Source organism: Geotrypetes seraphini, chromosome 6 (genome assembly GCF_902459505.1).
Source record: "Geotrypetes seraphini chromosome 6, aGeoSer1.1, whole genome shotgun sequence".
NCBI classification, from domain to species: Eukaryota; Metazoa; Chordata; class Amphibia; order Gymnophiona; family Dermophiidae; genus Geotrypetes; species Geotrypetes seraphini.
This window is the reverse complement of record NC_047089.1, coordinates 12,549,056-12,565,857: the sequence shown is the minus strand read 5'-3', so window position 1 is coordinate 12,565,857 and position 16,802 is coordinate 12,549,056. Positions and strand designations below refer to the sequence as shown.

General features: G+C 44.3%; 1 protein-coding gene across 3 annotated transcripts in view; it reads right to left on the bottom strand.

Annotated features, from left to right (window-relative positions):
• The window catches only part of FCHSD2 (FCH and double SH3 domains 2), a 330,943-nt gene that overhangs the window by 13,011 nt on the left and 301,130 nt on the right, over nt 1-16,802 (bottom strand). For all 3 annotated transcript variants that reach the window (XM_033947792.1, XM_033947791.1, XM_033947793.1), the window contains exon 17: nt 12,033-12,253. In XM_033947792.1, coding sequence (XP_033803683.1) covers nt 12,033-12,253 — 221 coding nt within the window. The remainder of the gene's footprint in view (nt 1-12,032; nt 12,254-16,802) is intronic.

Here is a 16,802-nt window from a genome sequence, read left to right as displayed (position 1 = left end):
AGTCTGTCCACCAACGCAGCGATTTCCGCAAAAGCGGAGTCACCGAAATGAGGCGAGACACCGGATCGTACTCCTGACGCCACTGGGAAGCGAGGGTCCACTGAGGAATCCTCAGATGCAGCCTTGCAAACGGAGTGACGTGAACCGTCGATGCCATATGGCCGAGCAGCATCATCATGCGCTGGGCCGACACCACCGACAGTTGAGAGACCTGACGGCCCATCCGCACCAAGGCTTCCAACCGTTGGGGCGGGAGGTAGGAGCGCAGGCGCACCGTGTCCAGCACCGCACCTATAAATTGAAGAGACTGAGCCGGGCTCAACTGAGATTTTGGAAAGTTTATATCGAACCCGAGGCTTTGCAGGAAGGCAATAGACTGTCGGGTCGCTGAGATAACCCCCTCCCTGGTCGGGGCTTTGATGAGCCAATCGTCCAGGTAAGGGAACACATGAAGCCCACGAGACCTCAGGGCTGCCGCAACCACCACCATGCACTTCGTGAAGACTCGTGGGGACGCGGCCAGTCCGAAGGGTAGGACCCTGTACTGGAGGTGTAGGTCCCCCACCTGGAATCGTAAAAATCTTCAGAAGGCGGGGTGCACCGGAACGTGGGTATAAGCTTCCTTCAAGTCGAGGGAGCACATCCAGTCCCCTTCCTCCAGGAGAGGATATAAAACCGGGAGAGATAGCATTCGAAACTTCTCCCGGACCAGGAATTTGTTGAGCTTCCTGAGGTCCAGTATGGGGCGCAGGTCCCCGGTCTTTTTTGGGACCAAAAAGTAACGGGAGTAAAACCCCGTACCCCGCTGGTCCTTGGGGACCGGTTCGACCGCCCGAAGCACCAATAGGGACCTGGCCTCGGCCAGAAGGGTCGGTAGCTGCGATCGATTGCAAGAGGCTAGACTTGGGGGATGGTCCGGTGGCGAGGACACAAAGTTGAGCGAGTAGCCCTCGGAGACGATCCGGAGCACCCAAGCGTCTGAGGTTATCTCGGTCCATGGCTCCCGGAAGAACCGAAGACGCCCCCCGATAGGAAGGGATTCCTGTGATTTCGCAGAGGGGAACCCGCCCCGTCCGCTCAGCCCGTCAAAAGGAAGGCGCAGGCTTGGAAGGACCCTGCGCCGGGGCTTGGGTTTGTCCCCCTCTGCCTCTCTGAGACGGACGCCTCGGAGGTGGCCTCGAAAAAGCCGGGGTCGACTTCTGAGGATATCGGCGCGGCGGAGGACGGAAAGGTTTCTGCGGCGGGGGCCTAGGTTTGGGGCGGACCAGGGATGCTAACGAGCGCTCCTGCTCCGACAACCGCTTGGTCGCCGCATCTAAGGACTCGTCAAATAACTCGGACCCCACACAAGGCAAGTCTGCAAGACGTTCCTGCAGGTTTGGGTCCATGTCGAGGGTGCGAAGCCAGGCCAGGCGGCGCATGGCCACTGCGAAGGCCGACACCCTCGAAACCAGCTCAAATGCGTCGTACACCGCATGAAATAGGTACAACCGCAATTGAGACAGGTTGGACATAAACTTATCGAATCCTGCCCTTTGGGAGTCCGGTAAGGAGTCTCGATATTGAGGAAGGTCCTTCACCATGCCACGCAAATAGGAGGAAAAGGTGAAGGCATAATTTAGAACCCTGGTGGCCATCAGGGAATTTGAATAGAGGCGACAGCCAAACTTGTCCAGGGTCCGCCCCTCCCTGCCGGGTGGAACCGCCGCAGAAACCCGTGAGGGCTGTGATTTCTTAAGGGCAGACTCCACCAGAAGAGACTGGTGGGAGAGCTGCGCCTTTTCGAACCCTTTAGGGGGCACCGTCCTATACTTCGCTTCCATTTTGGAAGGCACAGACGTGACTGTAAGAGGGTTCGACAAGTTCTTCAACCAGGTCTGTAGAAGGACTCTGTTGAGGGGGAGCCTAGGCACCTCTCTAGGAGGAGTGGGAAGGTCCTGCTCCTCCAAAAATTCTTTGGAATATTGAGAACCGACCATTAGGTCTAACCCCAGGGCTCGGGCCATGTCCTGAACAAAGGATGTAAAAGAGGACGGCCTGGCCGGGGGAGACGGGGTTCTCGACCTCCCCACCGAGGAGAGGGGAGAGGCCTCATGGGAATAATGAGGATCCCTTACTGACCCCGAGTCCCAGGATCCCCTCTCCAAGGCCCTCGAGGGGGAAGGAGAAATTCTCCGCCTCGCAGAAACCTTGGGTGAGGACCCCGGGGTCCGGGGGACACTCTCCCACTTCCTCGGCGAGGCGGCACGGGAAGACTTCCCATGAGGTGAACGGAGGAGCCTCGGATTGTCGAGGCGTAACTCCGACACCTGCAGCGCCTCGCCCCCGAGCGGCGAGGAACGGTCGTGCCTCCGAGGCGAGCCCCGCGGCCGCTTAGACTTCCTCGATCGGCGCCCTGTCCGAGGTCGCGTCGAGGGCGAGGCGTCCCGGGAAGACCCCGAGGAGGAGGAGGAAATACGGCGCACTCTGCGCAACTTTTCCTTGGGCCTCACACTCCGCTCAGGCGGCCCCCCCGAGGTCGAGGCCGAGGGCAGGGCCGGGACCGAGGTTAAGGGGGCCACAGTACCCGAGACCGAGGTCACCGAGGCCGGGGCTCCCGAGGTCGAGGGAGCCGAGGCCGGAGCCTCCGAGGCCGAGGGCGCCCCGGCCGAGGTCGAGGCCGCCGGAACCGCAGCCCGCTGCAACACTTCCAGGGCCCCCGACAGCTCCGATGAAATCAGGGCTCGAAGGAGGTCCTGGAAAGCCGGAATCCCCACGAAGGTGGGGAGTTCCGAGTCCGGAGCACACTCCCTGGAGGGCGACCTCGGTCTCGAGTATTCCCTCGGGGTGTGCGAAGTCGAGGTCCGAGGCGGGGCCGGGGTCGACCCACCCGCCTTAGCCGGAGTAGAGGACGGCTTCTTTGCTGAAGGGGATGGAACAGAGGACTTACCCGAAGCCGGTTTTCCTGAAGACGCCTTCGAAGACGAGGGCCGAGGCGAAGCCGAGGCCCCCGAGGACGAGGTCAAGGCCGGGGCCGAGGCCGAGGCCGACGTCGAGGCCTTGGGCGGCGCGTCCACGGCGAACAATTCCGCCATTCTGGCCTTACGGCGACGGAGGGCTCTGTTTTGAAAAGTCGCACAGCGATCACACGAAGCTGTCGGATGATCCGGCCCAAGACAGACAATGCACCACCGGTGAGGGTCAGTGATGTTAAGTAACCTCTCACACCGGCTGCACTTCTTAAATCCCGTAACAGGACGGGACATCAACGAAAAAGAAGGCCGGGAACGACCGACGTCCCGCGGCCACGGCTTCCGGGAGCCCCCGGAGCCTAACGAAAAATAAAATATTTTTTTTTTTTTTTTTTACGAAGGAAAAAAGAAAGCAGCACCGCGAATCGAACAAAAATTAAAGAAAACAACGAAACGCGGCAGCTAGAAGGCAATACAACTGGAGCTCAGATCCACAGGGCTTTCTGGCTCCGCGGAAAAAATTGAACTGAGGACCACGAGGTGGGATGCGCCCTCTAGTGGGCGAGAAGGCATGCACGTGCGTGGTGCAGTGTGCAAACTTGAAACTTCTAGCAAGTTTGCTTGAAAAGCTGTCCGCGCTGGGGCTCCGTAGATGACGTCACCCACATGTGAGAATATCATGCCTGCTTGTCCTGGGATAACACGGGTGTTTGAGGTTCATTACGCATGTAACATGATATATACATGATTGGTTTCACATATCTTGTCTCAGTTTGGAAAGTGAATGAAGCAGTACATACCATCCTGTATGATAGCTTCAGATGTTATGGCCAGTCCTATCAGAGCAGAAAGAAGGTCTCTGGGATAGCCTTATGGTCAATGCACTGGGCTGGAGAGAAGGGGGCCCTCTCTCATATCCCACTCTAACTAGTACACTTGTGGTAGAAAGTGTGAGCTAACCAAAACCCATCAAAAACCTACTGTACTGACATATGGGCAGGCATAAGGGCTATTAGGGAGATATACAGTTGAATATAGTACGTTGTGGATAAGTTTTGGAGGGTTCACCATACAATGTAAGAGGGTTATAGTGAGATGTGTGCCTGGAACCTTTTATCTGAAGGTCATTGCAGTGCCTCCTAAGGTGTCACACTGCTCTACTGGGATCTATATGTGGCCAGTCTGCTAAGAATGTTAGCCCCTCCTACGTCCTAATGGTTGGTTTTTGAGCATTTTATATTTGGACATTTTTTCCCCCAAAAAAATGGTTCATATAGGAGATGCACTGAGGACAAACTTCTACAAATGACATAAAAAAAGAGACTTTTACTGGTTTGAAAATGGTTATTTTCTCTACTGGATTTTTGGACGTTTTCCCCAAAATATCTAAAATCGGATTTAGACGTCATATTAAAAATGCCCCTCTAAGTACCTTATATAAATCAAAACTATAGACAAGAAGTTAATATGAAAAATGAGATGATAAAGGAAGCAAGACCTATGAAGACTGTAGCCAAGGTATAGCCGGATTGGAAGCAGCATGATTCAGCTTCAGCAGGGTGGTAGTGTATGGGAACTATCCAGCAAAGTCAGGGGGATCTAGATGGCTGAAAGTGGAACTTTTTTTAATGGGCAGGTAGTTCATCCATTTCAAACCAACCACCAAAAAATCCTCTTTGGATTAAATAAAGAAAGGTATATGCTTGTACTAAGGAATCAGCTTGGTTTCCAATTTGTCATGCTCAAAGGGTATAGAAACATGATGGCACATAAAGGCCAAATGGCCCATCCACAGCATCCACTATCTCCTCCTCTCCCTAAGAGACCCACATGCCTATTCCATGCTTTCTTGAGTTCAGACAGTCTCCACCACATCTACCACCCTTGCATCACTCTTTTTTGAGGGTGCATTTTTTGGCAGGGCGTTCTAACACTTGAACAAATTGTTGTAAATGTATAGGTACCAGTCCTAAGCCCCATGTTTAAGTTATGCATTTTGTTTCATTTTGACTTTTGTGATTTTGGTTTAATGCATTTTAATTTTTTTTATAGGAATGTCTTTTTGGAAGTTTGCTTCTCTGGTTCCCTTGTGAAACACAGTCTGTGTCGGGGCTGAGCTCTAAACTATGCAAGTCTTAAGATAAGCTTGATATTTCATACTGAAGTTACTAATGGTGTCAATTTGATGTGGCACGTTTAGAATTGTGTGCTATGATAGATTAGTAAAGTGGACCAAAGGTTTTTTATTTTATGGTCATTCCTTCAGACTGTTTCTATGAGCACACTTCACAAACAAACGTTGTTACAATACTCACAAGGCTTTGCCAGGAAATTTGGGAGACTGGGAAAGATCTGCATTCATACCACGACTGAAGAAAGAAAATCTGACTGACTGTAGAAATGATTGCACATTCACTCTGATTCCACTTGCTTTCAAGATTCTACACAAGATTATTCAGTGGAGGCTACAACCATATTTGGAAGAAGAACTGAAGTTCAAGCAGGGTTCAGGATAGACTTTTTTTTTTTTTAATTCTTTATTCATTTTTGCATATTACAACAAGTGTATTAGATAAAATCATATGAACTTATAAATATACACTTGATTAGCTCTCATATAACACGTTAAATACAACATTTCATTACATATTTATATTCTATAATATCTTGAATATTATGTAATACATCTAATATCTAAACAATTATTATTAAATAGAAAACTCTCCCATCCCATCCCCTCCCGTTACAGAATTACATACAAATACAGTGAGACTATTTATATATCCATATACATTATGAGATAAATATAATAATACCCACCCTTTCAGGATAGACTCTTAATTCCTTACAGTCCTTCTAAATCGCTTCATTCAATGTCACAGAATCTCTTTGTCGTACCATCACTAAAATCAATCAACATGCTGAGATCTAATAATTTCACTGTGACTGCACCTTCTCTCTGGAATTCGCTGCCTAATCTTTTACGCATCAAATCCGTATTAAATCAATTTAAATCAAAATTAAAAACATTTTTGTTCCAGGATGCTTTTGGACAATAACTGTCCTTTTAAGGACCAAAATAAAGCTTTTTATCCTCACTGATTGTCTTTCCCTCGTACTGTGCTCTTTTTTTAAAGATTGTAGTTCTTGCCCTTTTTTTTCCCATTTGTGTGAAGTAAGTTTTGTTATGTGTCATAAGTTTTGTTATGTGTCTTATTAACCTACCCTGGTCTTGTTTAGTACTTCTAATTTTAATTTGTTTTTATGGCATTTTTTTTACTTTGTACACCGCTTAAAAATAGCAGTATAAAAAATCTTAATAAACTTGAAACTTGAAAAGGCAAGGAACAAGAAACATCATGGATGCAAGATGGAATACTTAGCAAAAGAATATCTAGATGTGTTTCACTGATTAGAACAAGGTCTCTGACTTTGTAAATCATGAAAAATTATGGGCCCTTCAAGAAGAAGTAACAGTTCAAATGGAATAAGGAACAACAGAAAGGTTTAAACTGGCAAAGATATACCAACAAATCTGTAAACTTCCCCTCCCCTCAAACTATATTCAGAGCAAATCAGGAAAGCAGGATTATATAGGAAGAAACCTAAGATATGAAAATTGGTGGACCACTTGTCAACAATTTTCACTATCTACCTCTTTTATAAAGCTGCGAAGCAACAGCCCCGAAGCCCTTTAAATCTCTATGGGCTTCGGGGACATTAGCACAACACAGCCGCTAGCGCGGCTTTGTAAAAGAGGCCGTATGTTGATTATATCACTACTAATTTACTAGCTGAAAGTGATCTGAAACATCTGATGATCCAGATTAAGGAACAGTCTCAAAATGGGCCTGCACCTTAACTGCTCACAAGAAGAACTGCTGAGTTTCAAACAGTGAGGTCTGTAGATAACTAAAAATAGCCCAGCTGCTAACCACAAGCTATACAGGAGAATGAAGAAAATGATCAGAATAACTGACCAATAATGCACCTGTGAGGTTTGCACACAAAGCTCGAGCTCCTAGTTTTGGGCAAATGTCACTGTGGTTTATACTGTGACTAATATCTGCTCAGCATGAAACCGAACAAGAACTCCAAATTCATGAGGTGGAAAGTGTTGCTGAAACTGCACTTGTGGTTTTCTGAGACTGTCTGGACAGCCATCTGTTCAGCATAAAAAGTCAGCAGATGGCAAAAGTGGGCAGTGAGAGATACAAGGACTTGCAAGCCCCATTAAAAGCCCACCTTTTTAAGAGCGCTTTCAACTCCTAACTTCTCTCACCTTGGGTTCTGCATCCCCAACCCTAAACGTCGTGCCCATCTGTCCAAGTTAGATTGTAGGTTCTTCCGAGCAGGGACTGTCTTTAAATGTCAAAATGTACAGCACTGCGTATGCCTTTCAGCTTTTCATTAAAATTTGTTGCAATGCCTATCATAAATTCTAAGCGTTTTACAATGTTAAAAACAAGGGGGGAGACTTACAAGGGCATATTGACAAGACAAATTAGGGACTGGACATGAAAACAATGGGTAAGTAATGATGAAATACAATAATTACAAGAAAAGCATTCATAGAAGGGAAGATTACGAGGAGAGGGTAGGAGAAGTTCCTCTTTATTAAAGAGATCCCTTTTTATTTTTTGAAAGAGGCTGAAGTGGAGAGTGTGCAAAGAAAAAGAAAAAAAAAAGAAGAAAAAAAATGTAAGAGTGGAGAGGAAGAGGTTATTACTCAAACGCGTCTTTGAAAAGGAAACATTTTAATCCGCCTTTGAATAGATCTCAGTTTTCTCAGCCCTCAGAGTATTTGATAGAGAATTCCAGATGGTGGGGGATGTAACCGAGAAGGAGGTGGTTCGATGAGCGCCGATAATTTTTAAGGAGGGGATATGAAGAAGATGTTGGGAAGTTGATCTCAAGGCTCTAGGGAGATAATAGGGGATGAGGGTTCTATCAATGAAAGCAGGTTCGTTGGATTGTAGGGTTTTGAATGTGAGGATGGCTATTTTGTAAGTTATTCTTTGGGGAACTGGAAGCCAATGGGCTTTTTTTTAGTAAAGGGGTAACATGGTCGTATTTCTTGGTATTAGTTATGACTTTTATGGCAGTGTGATAAGTAGTAGTAATACATAGCCCTGTCCTAGTGTGAATAAAGATAATCTCATTTGCTGTGTGGTTTGTAAGTGTTGACTAGCAGGGTTTGTGTTTCTCTATTCCCTGAAGTTACTACCTCTGAGTGAAACGTGGCCATGCTGGGTGTTTGATATTAATAAATCAGACTACTTCATTTGGGACTGATCTGCTTTTTGGTTTGTTAAATTCTGTGGCAAATCCCTGCCTCTGATTTGTGTTGCTTTCAAAAACCTAAGGGGGGGGGCAGGAATATCCAGCTGGTGGCGGGCAATGCAATTAAAACCTATTGTTGGTGCTGAACTTGGAAATTCAATGCCACGCTGTATGTGGCGAATGACACTGAATTTCCAGTTCTATTTTTGGCAATCAGAACTTAACCAGTTAAGCCTATTACTACGACTTGTTTCTATAGCACTACCAGATGCACATAGCGCTGTATATTAAACATGCAAGACACAGTCCCTGCTCGAAAGAGCTTACAATCTAATTAGGACAAACATATAGGAAAAAAAGATGAATCAGAACACGCTGCTCAGGTAGGGACTTACAGGGGAATGAGGCGGAAGATAGGGTAGGGGACTATAGAGGGAATGACGACAGACATGAGTGCTTTACAAGTTGGTTGGGTTGGACTTAAACATAATTTCAAAAGAGTGGGTTTTCAGCCTGGATTTGAATACCATTGTTCTAGGCATACGATGCAGCAAGACAGAAGGGACAGAGTCAGGAGTTGACAATAAAAGAGAAGACTTACCCAATGAACAGAGTTCCCGGGGTGGAGTATAGGGAGAGATAAGACAGGAGAGAAACTGAGGAGCTGCAGAGTGAATATACTTGTAGATCAGTAAGAGGAATTTGAACTACATGTGGAAATGGACAGGGAATTGAGGAGAGGGGTAACATGAGCATAATGACACTGGTGGACTGCAAGGCATGCAGCAGAATTCTCCTCAACAGATTGAAGAGGAGAGAGATGACTTAGCAAGTTCAAGGAGTCCAGGTGAGAGGTGACATGAGCATGGATGAGGATATTGTAAAGAAACTTAGAATGGAAGAACTCAACAGAGTACACAAAATGGTTGAAAACAAAGAAGGGTAGGAGGGAAGAGACGGCCACCAGAATCTCAATCCAAATTATTAGTGTAAGTGAAAAAAGTCCTCAGTCTCACAGCTTGCAGTTGGGGAATTACAACTCCTATATGCACAGCTGCCACAATAGTAAACCCAGAAGGGTGAAACATCCTTGGACTAAACCACAATTTTGCAATAAAGTGCACTAAATAAATGTGCTAAATCATGAAATAAAGTGAAAATCTTTAAAGTTCAAGCCATCTCTATCACTATCTGACTTCAACATTAGTGAAACAGTACTTGACTGGTTTTGTTCCTTTCTTGTTGAGCTTTTTGTGTTCACTGGCATGGTCCTCTATCTACAGTTCAATCCCTTCCATGTGAAGTCCCTTCTTATGCCATTTTTTATATACGCTAATATCATCCAGATCCTTGCTGTTGCTGATCACCTCTCAACTTCATTTCTGATCTTTTCTCTAAGCTTGATCAGATTGGACTAAACATAACCCTTCAAAAACTCTCTCTGTACTACTCTCTGGTTACAGTTATTTCTCTCTACCCTGTTTAACTGCTAAGAACATAAGAGATGCAGCTGTTGGGTCAGACCAGTGGTCCATCATGCGGTGGCCCTTTTGGTCGAAGACCAGCACCCTAACTGAGACTAGCCCTACCAGCGTACGTCCTTGTTCAGTAGGAACTTGTCTAACTTTGTCTTGAATCCCTGGAGGATGTTTTCCCCTATGACAGACTCTGGGAGAGCGTTCCAGTTTTCCACCACTCTCTGGGTGAAGAAGAACTTCCTTACGTTTGTACAGAATCTATCCCCTTTCAACTTTAGAGAGTGCCCTCTCGTTCTCCCTACCTTGGAGAGGGTGAACAACCTGTCCTTATCTACTAGTAGTCTATCCCCTTCAGTACCTTGAATGTTTCGATCATGTCCCCTCTCAATCTCTTCTGTTCGAGGGAGAAGAGGCCCAGTTTCTCTAATCTTTTGCTGTACGGCAGCTCCTCCAACCCCTTAACCATATTAGTCGCTCTTTTCTGGACCCTCTCAAGTAGTACCGTGTCCTTCTTCATGTACGGTGACCAGAGCTGTATGCAGTATTCCAGGTGAGGGCGCACCATGGCCTGGTACAGCGGCATGATAACCTTCTCCGATCTGTTCATGATCCCCTTCTTTATCATTCCTAGCATTCTGTTCGCCCTTTACGCCGCCGCACATTGGATAGACGGCTTCATTGACTTGTTGATCAGAACTCCCAGAATCCCTATTCCACTTAGTGACTCTGTAAAAATCCTAGGTTTTATCACTGATTGCTCTCTCACCTTCGATTTGCAAATTTCCTCACTGGTTAGGAAATCATATTACACCCTCCAACAACTTTGATCTGTTTGCCTATAGATTAAAATAATAGTATGATAACATTTTATCCACAATTTAGAGGATAACCTGTATCAGGTGCTTACAGATTCTTTATAAATCCCGATTTAATCTATCAAATTTCCTAAGATCATAAACTAGGGGAAATTTTTGAAGCCTGCCCAGGTGTAAAATTTGCAAATTTGAATAAATTTCCAAAGAGAAAGCACACTTGTACTTTCCCTTGGAAACTTCTATGAAGATAACATGAGCCCGCCAGGACAGACAGGGAAAAATGCTTGAGTACCTGAATAAATTCATGTAAACTATTCTCAGTCCTCCTGGGAGAATGGTATAGAAAATTGAATGAATGAATAAATAAATAAATAACATGAGGCTGATATTCAGACCACGGGAGGCAGCCTGGCTACTTCCCATGGTTGGCATCGAACCTGAAAATTCAATACTGGGGTCATATCAGTCCACTGGTCGGCCAATGAATATTAGCACTAACTAGCTATATTGCACAACATAACCAGTGACGGGTCTATCTGCTGACCAGGATATTCAGCAGGAGATAGCTGGCTGAAAATCAACGGTAAGCCAGCCAGGAGCAGTTCCTGGATGGCTAAATAACGCTGAATATCGGGCGGCATATATGTAAATGATTGTTCCTGCTTTCTCTGTAATGCATTTTGGATGAAAAATAACGATTATAAAATGACAAGCTTCTACTGGTGCACATATAGTGGAGACCTGCACTTATTTTTAGCTGTTGAAAATTGACCTCACAATTGATATATTTCACCTGATTATTTTAGGATAAATATCTAAATTCTATTTCTTGTATTATTTTATTTTCTAGGTTTGATATAAACCATATATTGTATGTTTTATTTTTCAGTACTTTTATGTACAAGTGTATTTACTTAGTTTTGTTTTTATTAAACGTATATAAACATGAAAAAAAAAAGAATCAAAAGCTAAGTCAAATAAGCCACCATTTTTTGACTGCCCTCTTTTTATTGCTCTCCTAGAGCCTTCTTCCCTCAAATGTCACATCGGTATGACTAATAATCCTCTGGGGGGATCACCTCTGGGTACAACAGGGGTGTCCAACCTTTTGGCTTCCCTGGGCTGCAATGGCCGAAAAAAATGTTTCTGGGGCCGCACAAATGCGCAAACGCTGCAGCAAGACAGAGGAGGGGGCCGGCAAGACAGTAAACACCCAGGGGCATCAGAGGAAAACATTGCATCGCTTTCTACTGGGGCTGCACAAAATGCTTCACGGGGCCGCAGGTTGGACACCCCTGGGGTACAAAGTCTATCATGAGTTTTCTGGCAGGGGCCACTACACAGTAGCCACCCTTCTGCCTCCAGTTCTAGTGCACCATCTTGAAGCCTGACTGATCCAAACAAGGGACCTGTTGCTTGAACTAAGTTTTGCTGTCTGTATGAGTAGAAGGGGGTAGTTTGTGTAGTATATGGTCCTTCCACCCTTGTGTTTGGTGATTTCGTACCTGAACATGCACCATGCTCGGCGCATCACCATTCTCAGAGGATGCAAGTTCTTCCACCAGTACTGATGGAAAAACTCCAAAACGGCCATTGAATTCGCCCTCCCAGAAGCCATCATCTTCTTGATTCTCCTTGTTTAAGATTCGTACGATTGCTCCTTCGGGAAATGAGAGCTCATCATCTGTCTGGCCCTCATAGTCATAAAGTGCTTTCACGAAACAGACTAAAGGTTGAAAAATTACAGAAAAAGAATTTTTTTATCACAATGTGTTCCAGACAAGGTCAAATGTACAGATACGTCTATGACCTATTTAGGATGCAAGACATAATAAGGGTAATTTTTTTTTTTTTTTTTTTTAAATTGTTTATTAATAAATTTTTCAAATATACAAAACAAAGACACAGAGGTTAAGCAAACAGATATCTACAATGTCACATTTTCTCCAACCTCTTCCCCCCAAATTAGTAAAAAGATAAAGTTGTACTTTAATCTTCAGCACAATGCAAAAAAGAATCATATAAATCAAAATAAACCTCCCCCCCTAACCCACCCCAAAATCAGCTTTCACATAGGGTTACACAAATGTAGCTAAACACTCAGATCATGAAGGACATTCACACCACCGAATATAAGGATTCCACACCTTAAAAAAGGGTGTAAGACGAGATTTTGTTAATGCCGTCAATTTAGACATACGAAAAATAAAATCTATTTTTCGTAGTAAGTGTAATCGACCTGGGGGAAAGGCCTGTTTCCAATATGCAGCTAACAAAAGACGAGCAGCAGTAAAAATATAACAAGCCAATTTATGTGTATTAGAAGACAATGGAACCAAAGGTAGATGTAAAAGAGCACTACCCATAGCTCGAGAAATCGTGGTATGTAAAATATCAGATAATAGTTCAAATACCATATCCCAATATGGGATTACCTTCGGACAATCCCACCAGATATGAAGGAAGGTACCCAAACAACCACAGCGTCTCCAACATAAATTAGATACTTGAGGATACATGAGGTGAAGACGCTGGGGTGTTAGGTACCATTGATAAAGCATCTTATATCCATTTTCCACCAAAGAGCTGGCTATAGAAACTCGAAGCAGGCGACTAAACACCCGCTCCCATTTAATAATCGGTGGCACTGGGCGTAAAAGTCCCTCCCAAAGAGATAGATATTTTACCGGGGGAGCCTGTTGTTGAATAAGAGCTTTATAGAATCTAGTAATACACCCCTTACCACTACTACCCATAATTGCCCACTCTAGGGTGGTTTCTTCCAAACAAACATCATCAAAAGCCCTGCGCCTAATAAAATCTATTGCTTGAAGATAGCGAAAATAATCCGTCGGCGGCAAATCATAAGCTTCCCTCAATTCCAAAAATGATAATAATCGCCCCTCTTCCACAAAATCTCCCAAATCCATAAGACCCATTTGAGCCCAAACCCGAAAACGACAATCAGATCTTCCTGGTGCAAAACCCCACGCAACCCACAACGGGGTACTACGAAAATACAATCGAGAGGGGAAAAACCTATTACGCAACCTAATCCACATCACAAACGTATGTTGCAAAAAAGGGTTAGCCCCCTTAAACATTTGTCGAGCCTCTTCCACTCTTAACCAAGGGATCACCCGACAAAGCTCTTCCGATCCCAAAATTTTTTCCCCTCGAACCCAACTTTTTGATCTATCCTTACACCAACTCAAAAAAGACTTCAGTTGAGCAGCCTCATAATAACGCCTCAAACAGGGTACAGCCATACCCCCCTGAGAGCGAAGTTGATACAACACATTCCTAGGCACCCGCGGGGGTCGACTCTTCCAAATGTATTTAAAAATTTTTCTAGCCACCCCACGAAAGAAAGCAGCAGACAAAGGAATTGGTAAAGCCTGAAAAAGATAAAGTAGCTTCGGCAATACCATCATCTTTACACTTTGTATGCGACCAAACCATGATAAGGAGACATTCTCCCATCTATCCAAATCAACCCAAAGAGATTGCAAAATCGCTGGATAATTAACTTCAAACAAAGAGCAAAGCCGCGCTGGCACATTGATTCCTAAATAACGTATAGACTTAGATGCCCATTTAAAAGAATAAGTAGCTTTCAAAAAAGCACAATCCCTTGGATGAACTGACAAATTCAATATCTCAGATTTATCCATGTTGGTCCGAAATCCAGATACAGCGCCATAGGCAGACAATTCACCTATAATACCCGGGAGAGTAACACAAGGATCAGTTACAGTAAAAATAACATCATCAGCAAACATCAATAACTTTGTGGAAAGTCCATTACAAACCATGCCATGAATATACTGCTGGGCTCGAACATGAGAAGCAAAAGGCTCCATCACCAACGCAAAAAGTAGTGGCGAAAGCGCACAACCTTGTCTTGTTCCTCTAGCTAACTGAAATGAATCTGTATACCCCCCATTAATCCGGAGAGCTGCTAAAGGCTTAGTATATAGAATCTGAATCCACATAAAAAACTGTCCTCTAATTCCCATAGCTGATAAAGTGCTCAACAAAAATGGCCACGACACCCTATCAAAGGCCTTTTCAGCGTCAGCACTCAACAGCAATGCTGGCATCTTTTCATGTTGTACAAACCAAATCAAATGAAGCAATCTACGAATATTATCAAATGTTTGCCTCCCCGCAATAAAACCCGCTTGGTCATCCTGTACTAAATAAGTCATATAACATTGCAACCTACGAGCCAATATTTTTGTGAAAATTTTGTAATCAGTGTCTAACAATGAAATTGGACGATATGATCCACAAAGCATAGAATTTTTTCCCGGTTTCAAAATAAGTGTTATACCCGCCAATCTCCATGAATAAGGCAACTCCATACCCATTTCTAAACTATTAAAGGCCCGAGTAAGAGGGCCTACAAGCAAATGTCTAAAACATTTATAAAATCTATTCGTAAAGCCATCTAACCCAGGTGCTTTCCCATAAGCCAAAGTGGAAATCGCCCATTGAGTTTCAGCTTCCGAAATAGGGGCTGACAGACACTCTGCTTCTTCAGATGTCAATTTAGGAAGCTGTGTCTGAGCCAAATAATTATCAATTTGAACTTGAGACACATCTTGTTCAGGAGTATATAGATGTTGGTAAAATGAAAGGAAAGCACCTGCAATAGATTCCGGCGTATAACAGGCTGAACCATCAGTGGCTGTCACCTTAGTAATCACATTCCTCAATTTTTGAGCTTTCAACTTATAAGCCAACTGACGGCTCGCCCGATTACCATATTCAAAATGTTTTTGTTGGACCGACTGTAATTGGTCTGATAATTCGTCCAATTGCATCATCTGAAGATCTTTTCGCACCTTATCTAGACGCGTCAGCAAAGCAGAAGAAAGATCCCGCTTATGCTTTTGTTCTAGATAATGCAATTGTTGGCGCAAAGCTTCCTGTTTTCGCCCACGTTCTCGCCGTCGATGTACTCCAATAGAAATAATATGACCACGTAAAACTGCCTTCATACCTTCCCAAAATATCAAAGGAGAAATCTCATCACTAGTATTAAACTGAATATAATCCTTCAAATTCTGTTCTATTCGAGACACTATTATAGGATCCGTCAATAGGTTATCACAAAATCTCCAGAACCGCCGCCCAAAGGAAGCCATATGAGGATGTAAAATAAAGTATACCGCAGCATGATCTGACCACACACGCTGAGCAATTCCAACATCTGACACCTGGGAAAGTAAAGCCTTATCAATACCCCAAAAATCAATACGAGAATATGAATCATGTACTGATGAAAAATAAGTATAATCTTTGGTAGTTGGATATAGATGTCTCCAAGGATCAATCAAATCCCAGGTCATAAAGAAAGAGTGCAATTGCTTTCTATCAGATTTTCCATAATGAATCGACTGTGACGAATTATCCAATCCCACATCGTAAGTCAAATTAAAATCCCCCCCTACTAATAAAGAGCCCTCTACAACCCCTCGCAACACCTGGTCTAAAGTTACCAAAAAATCTTTTTGCTCAGAATTAGGAGCATAAATATTACAAAAAGTATATAGCACCTGCTGCAATTCAACTTTTAATATCAAATAACGACCCTTCGGGTCTCGTATCACCTGTTTAATCTGAGGATCAAGGTGCTTTGCAAAAAGAATCCCTACTCCATGTTTTTTAGACCCCTCCTCATTTGAAGCAAAATATATATGGGGATAACGAGGATGCTTCACTAGCGTTTCATATTGAGGCTTAAGATGGGTCTCCTGAAAGAAACCCACCCCAGCCTTCAACCTATCAGCCTCTTTAAAAAGCAATTGCCTCTTTCGAGGTACATTCAGGCCCCGTACATTTAAAGTAAAGAAACTAATACCTTCAGGAGCCATTCATCCAAACATACCCACACGCAACCATACTCCCGCAAACAACCCTTCACAACCCAGAATAACAAACCCCAGTGTAAAAACCAGCAGCAAGAAAGAAAAAACCCCTTCTCCATTCCCCCCCCCCACCTCCCTCCCCTCCCATCCCCAAACTAACCATAGGCCCTCCTCATGGTGGGCTAAAAGAGAAAGTGACATCCCAACATACCCCAAATCACACCAAACTTATAAAAAATAGTACGAGAAGAGATCATATATGCCAATAATAAACAAGAACTAGCAAGAGTCACATATCATTCAACAAAGAACCAAACAAAGCTGCTTAAAAATTCAGGTAGGTCCAGAGGCCGAGTTCTGCTCCAGGCCAGATCTCCGCTGCAGGCGCTTGCTACTAGT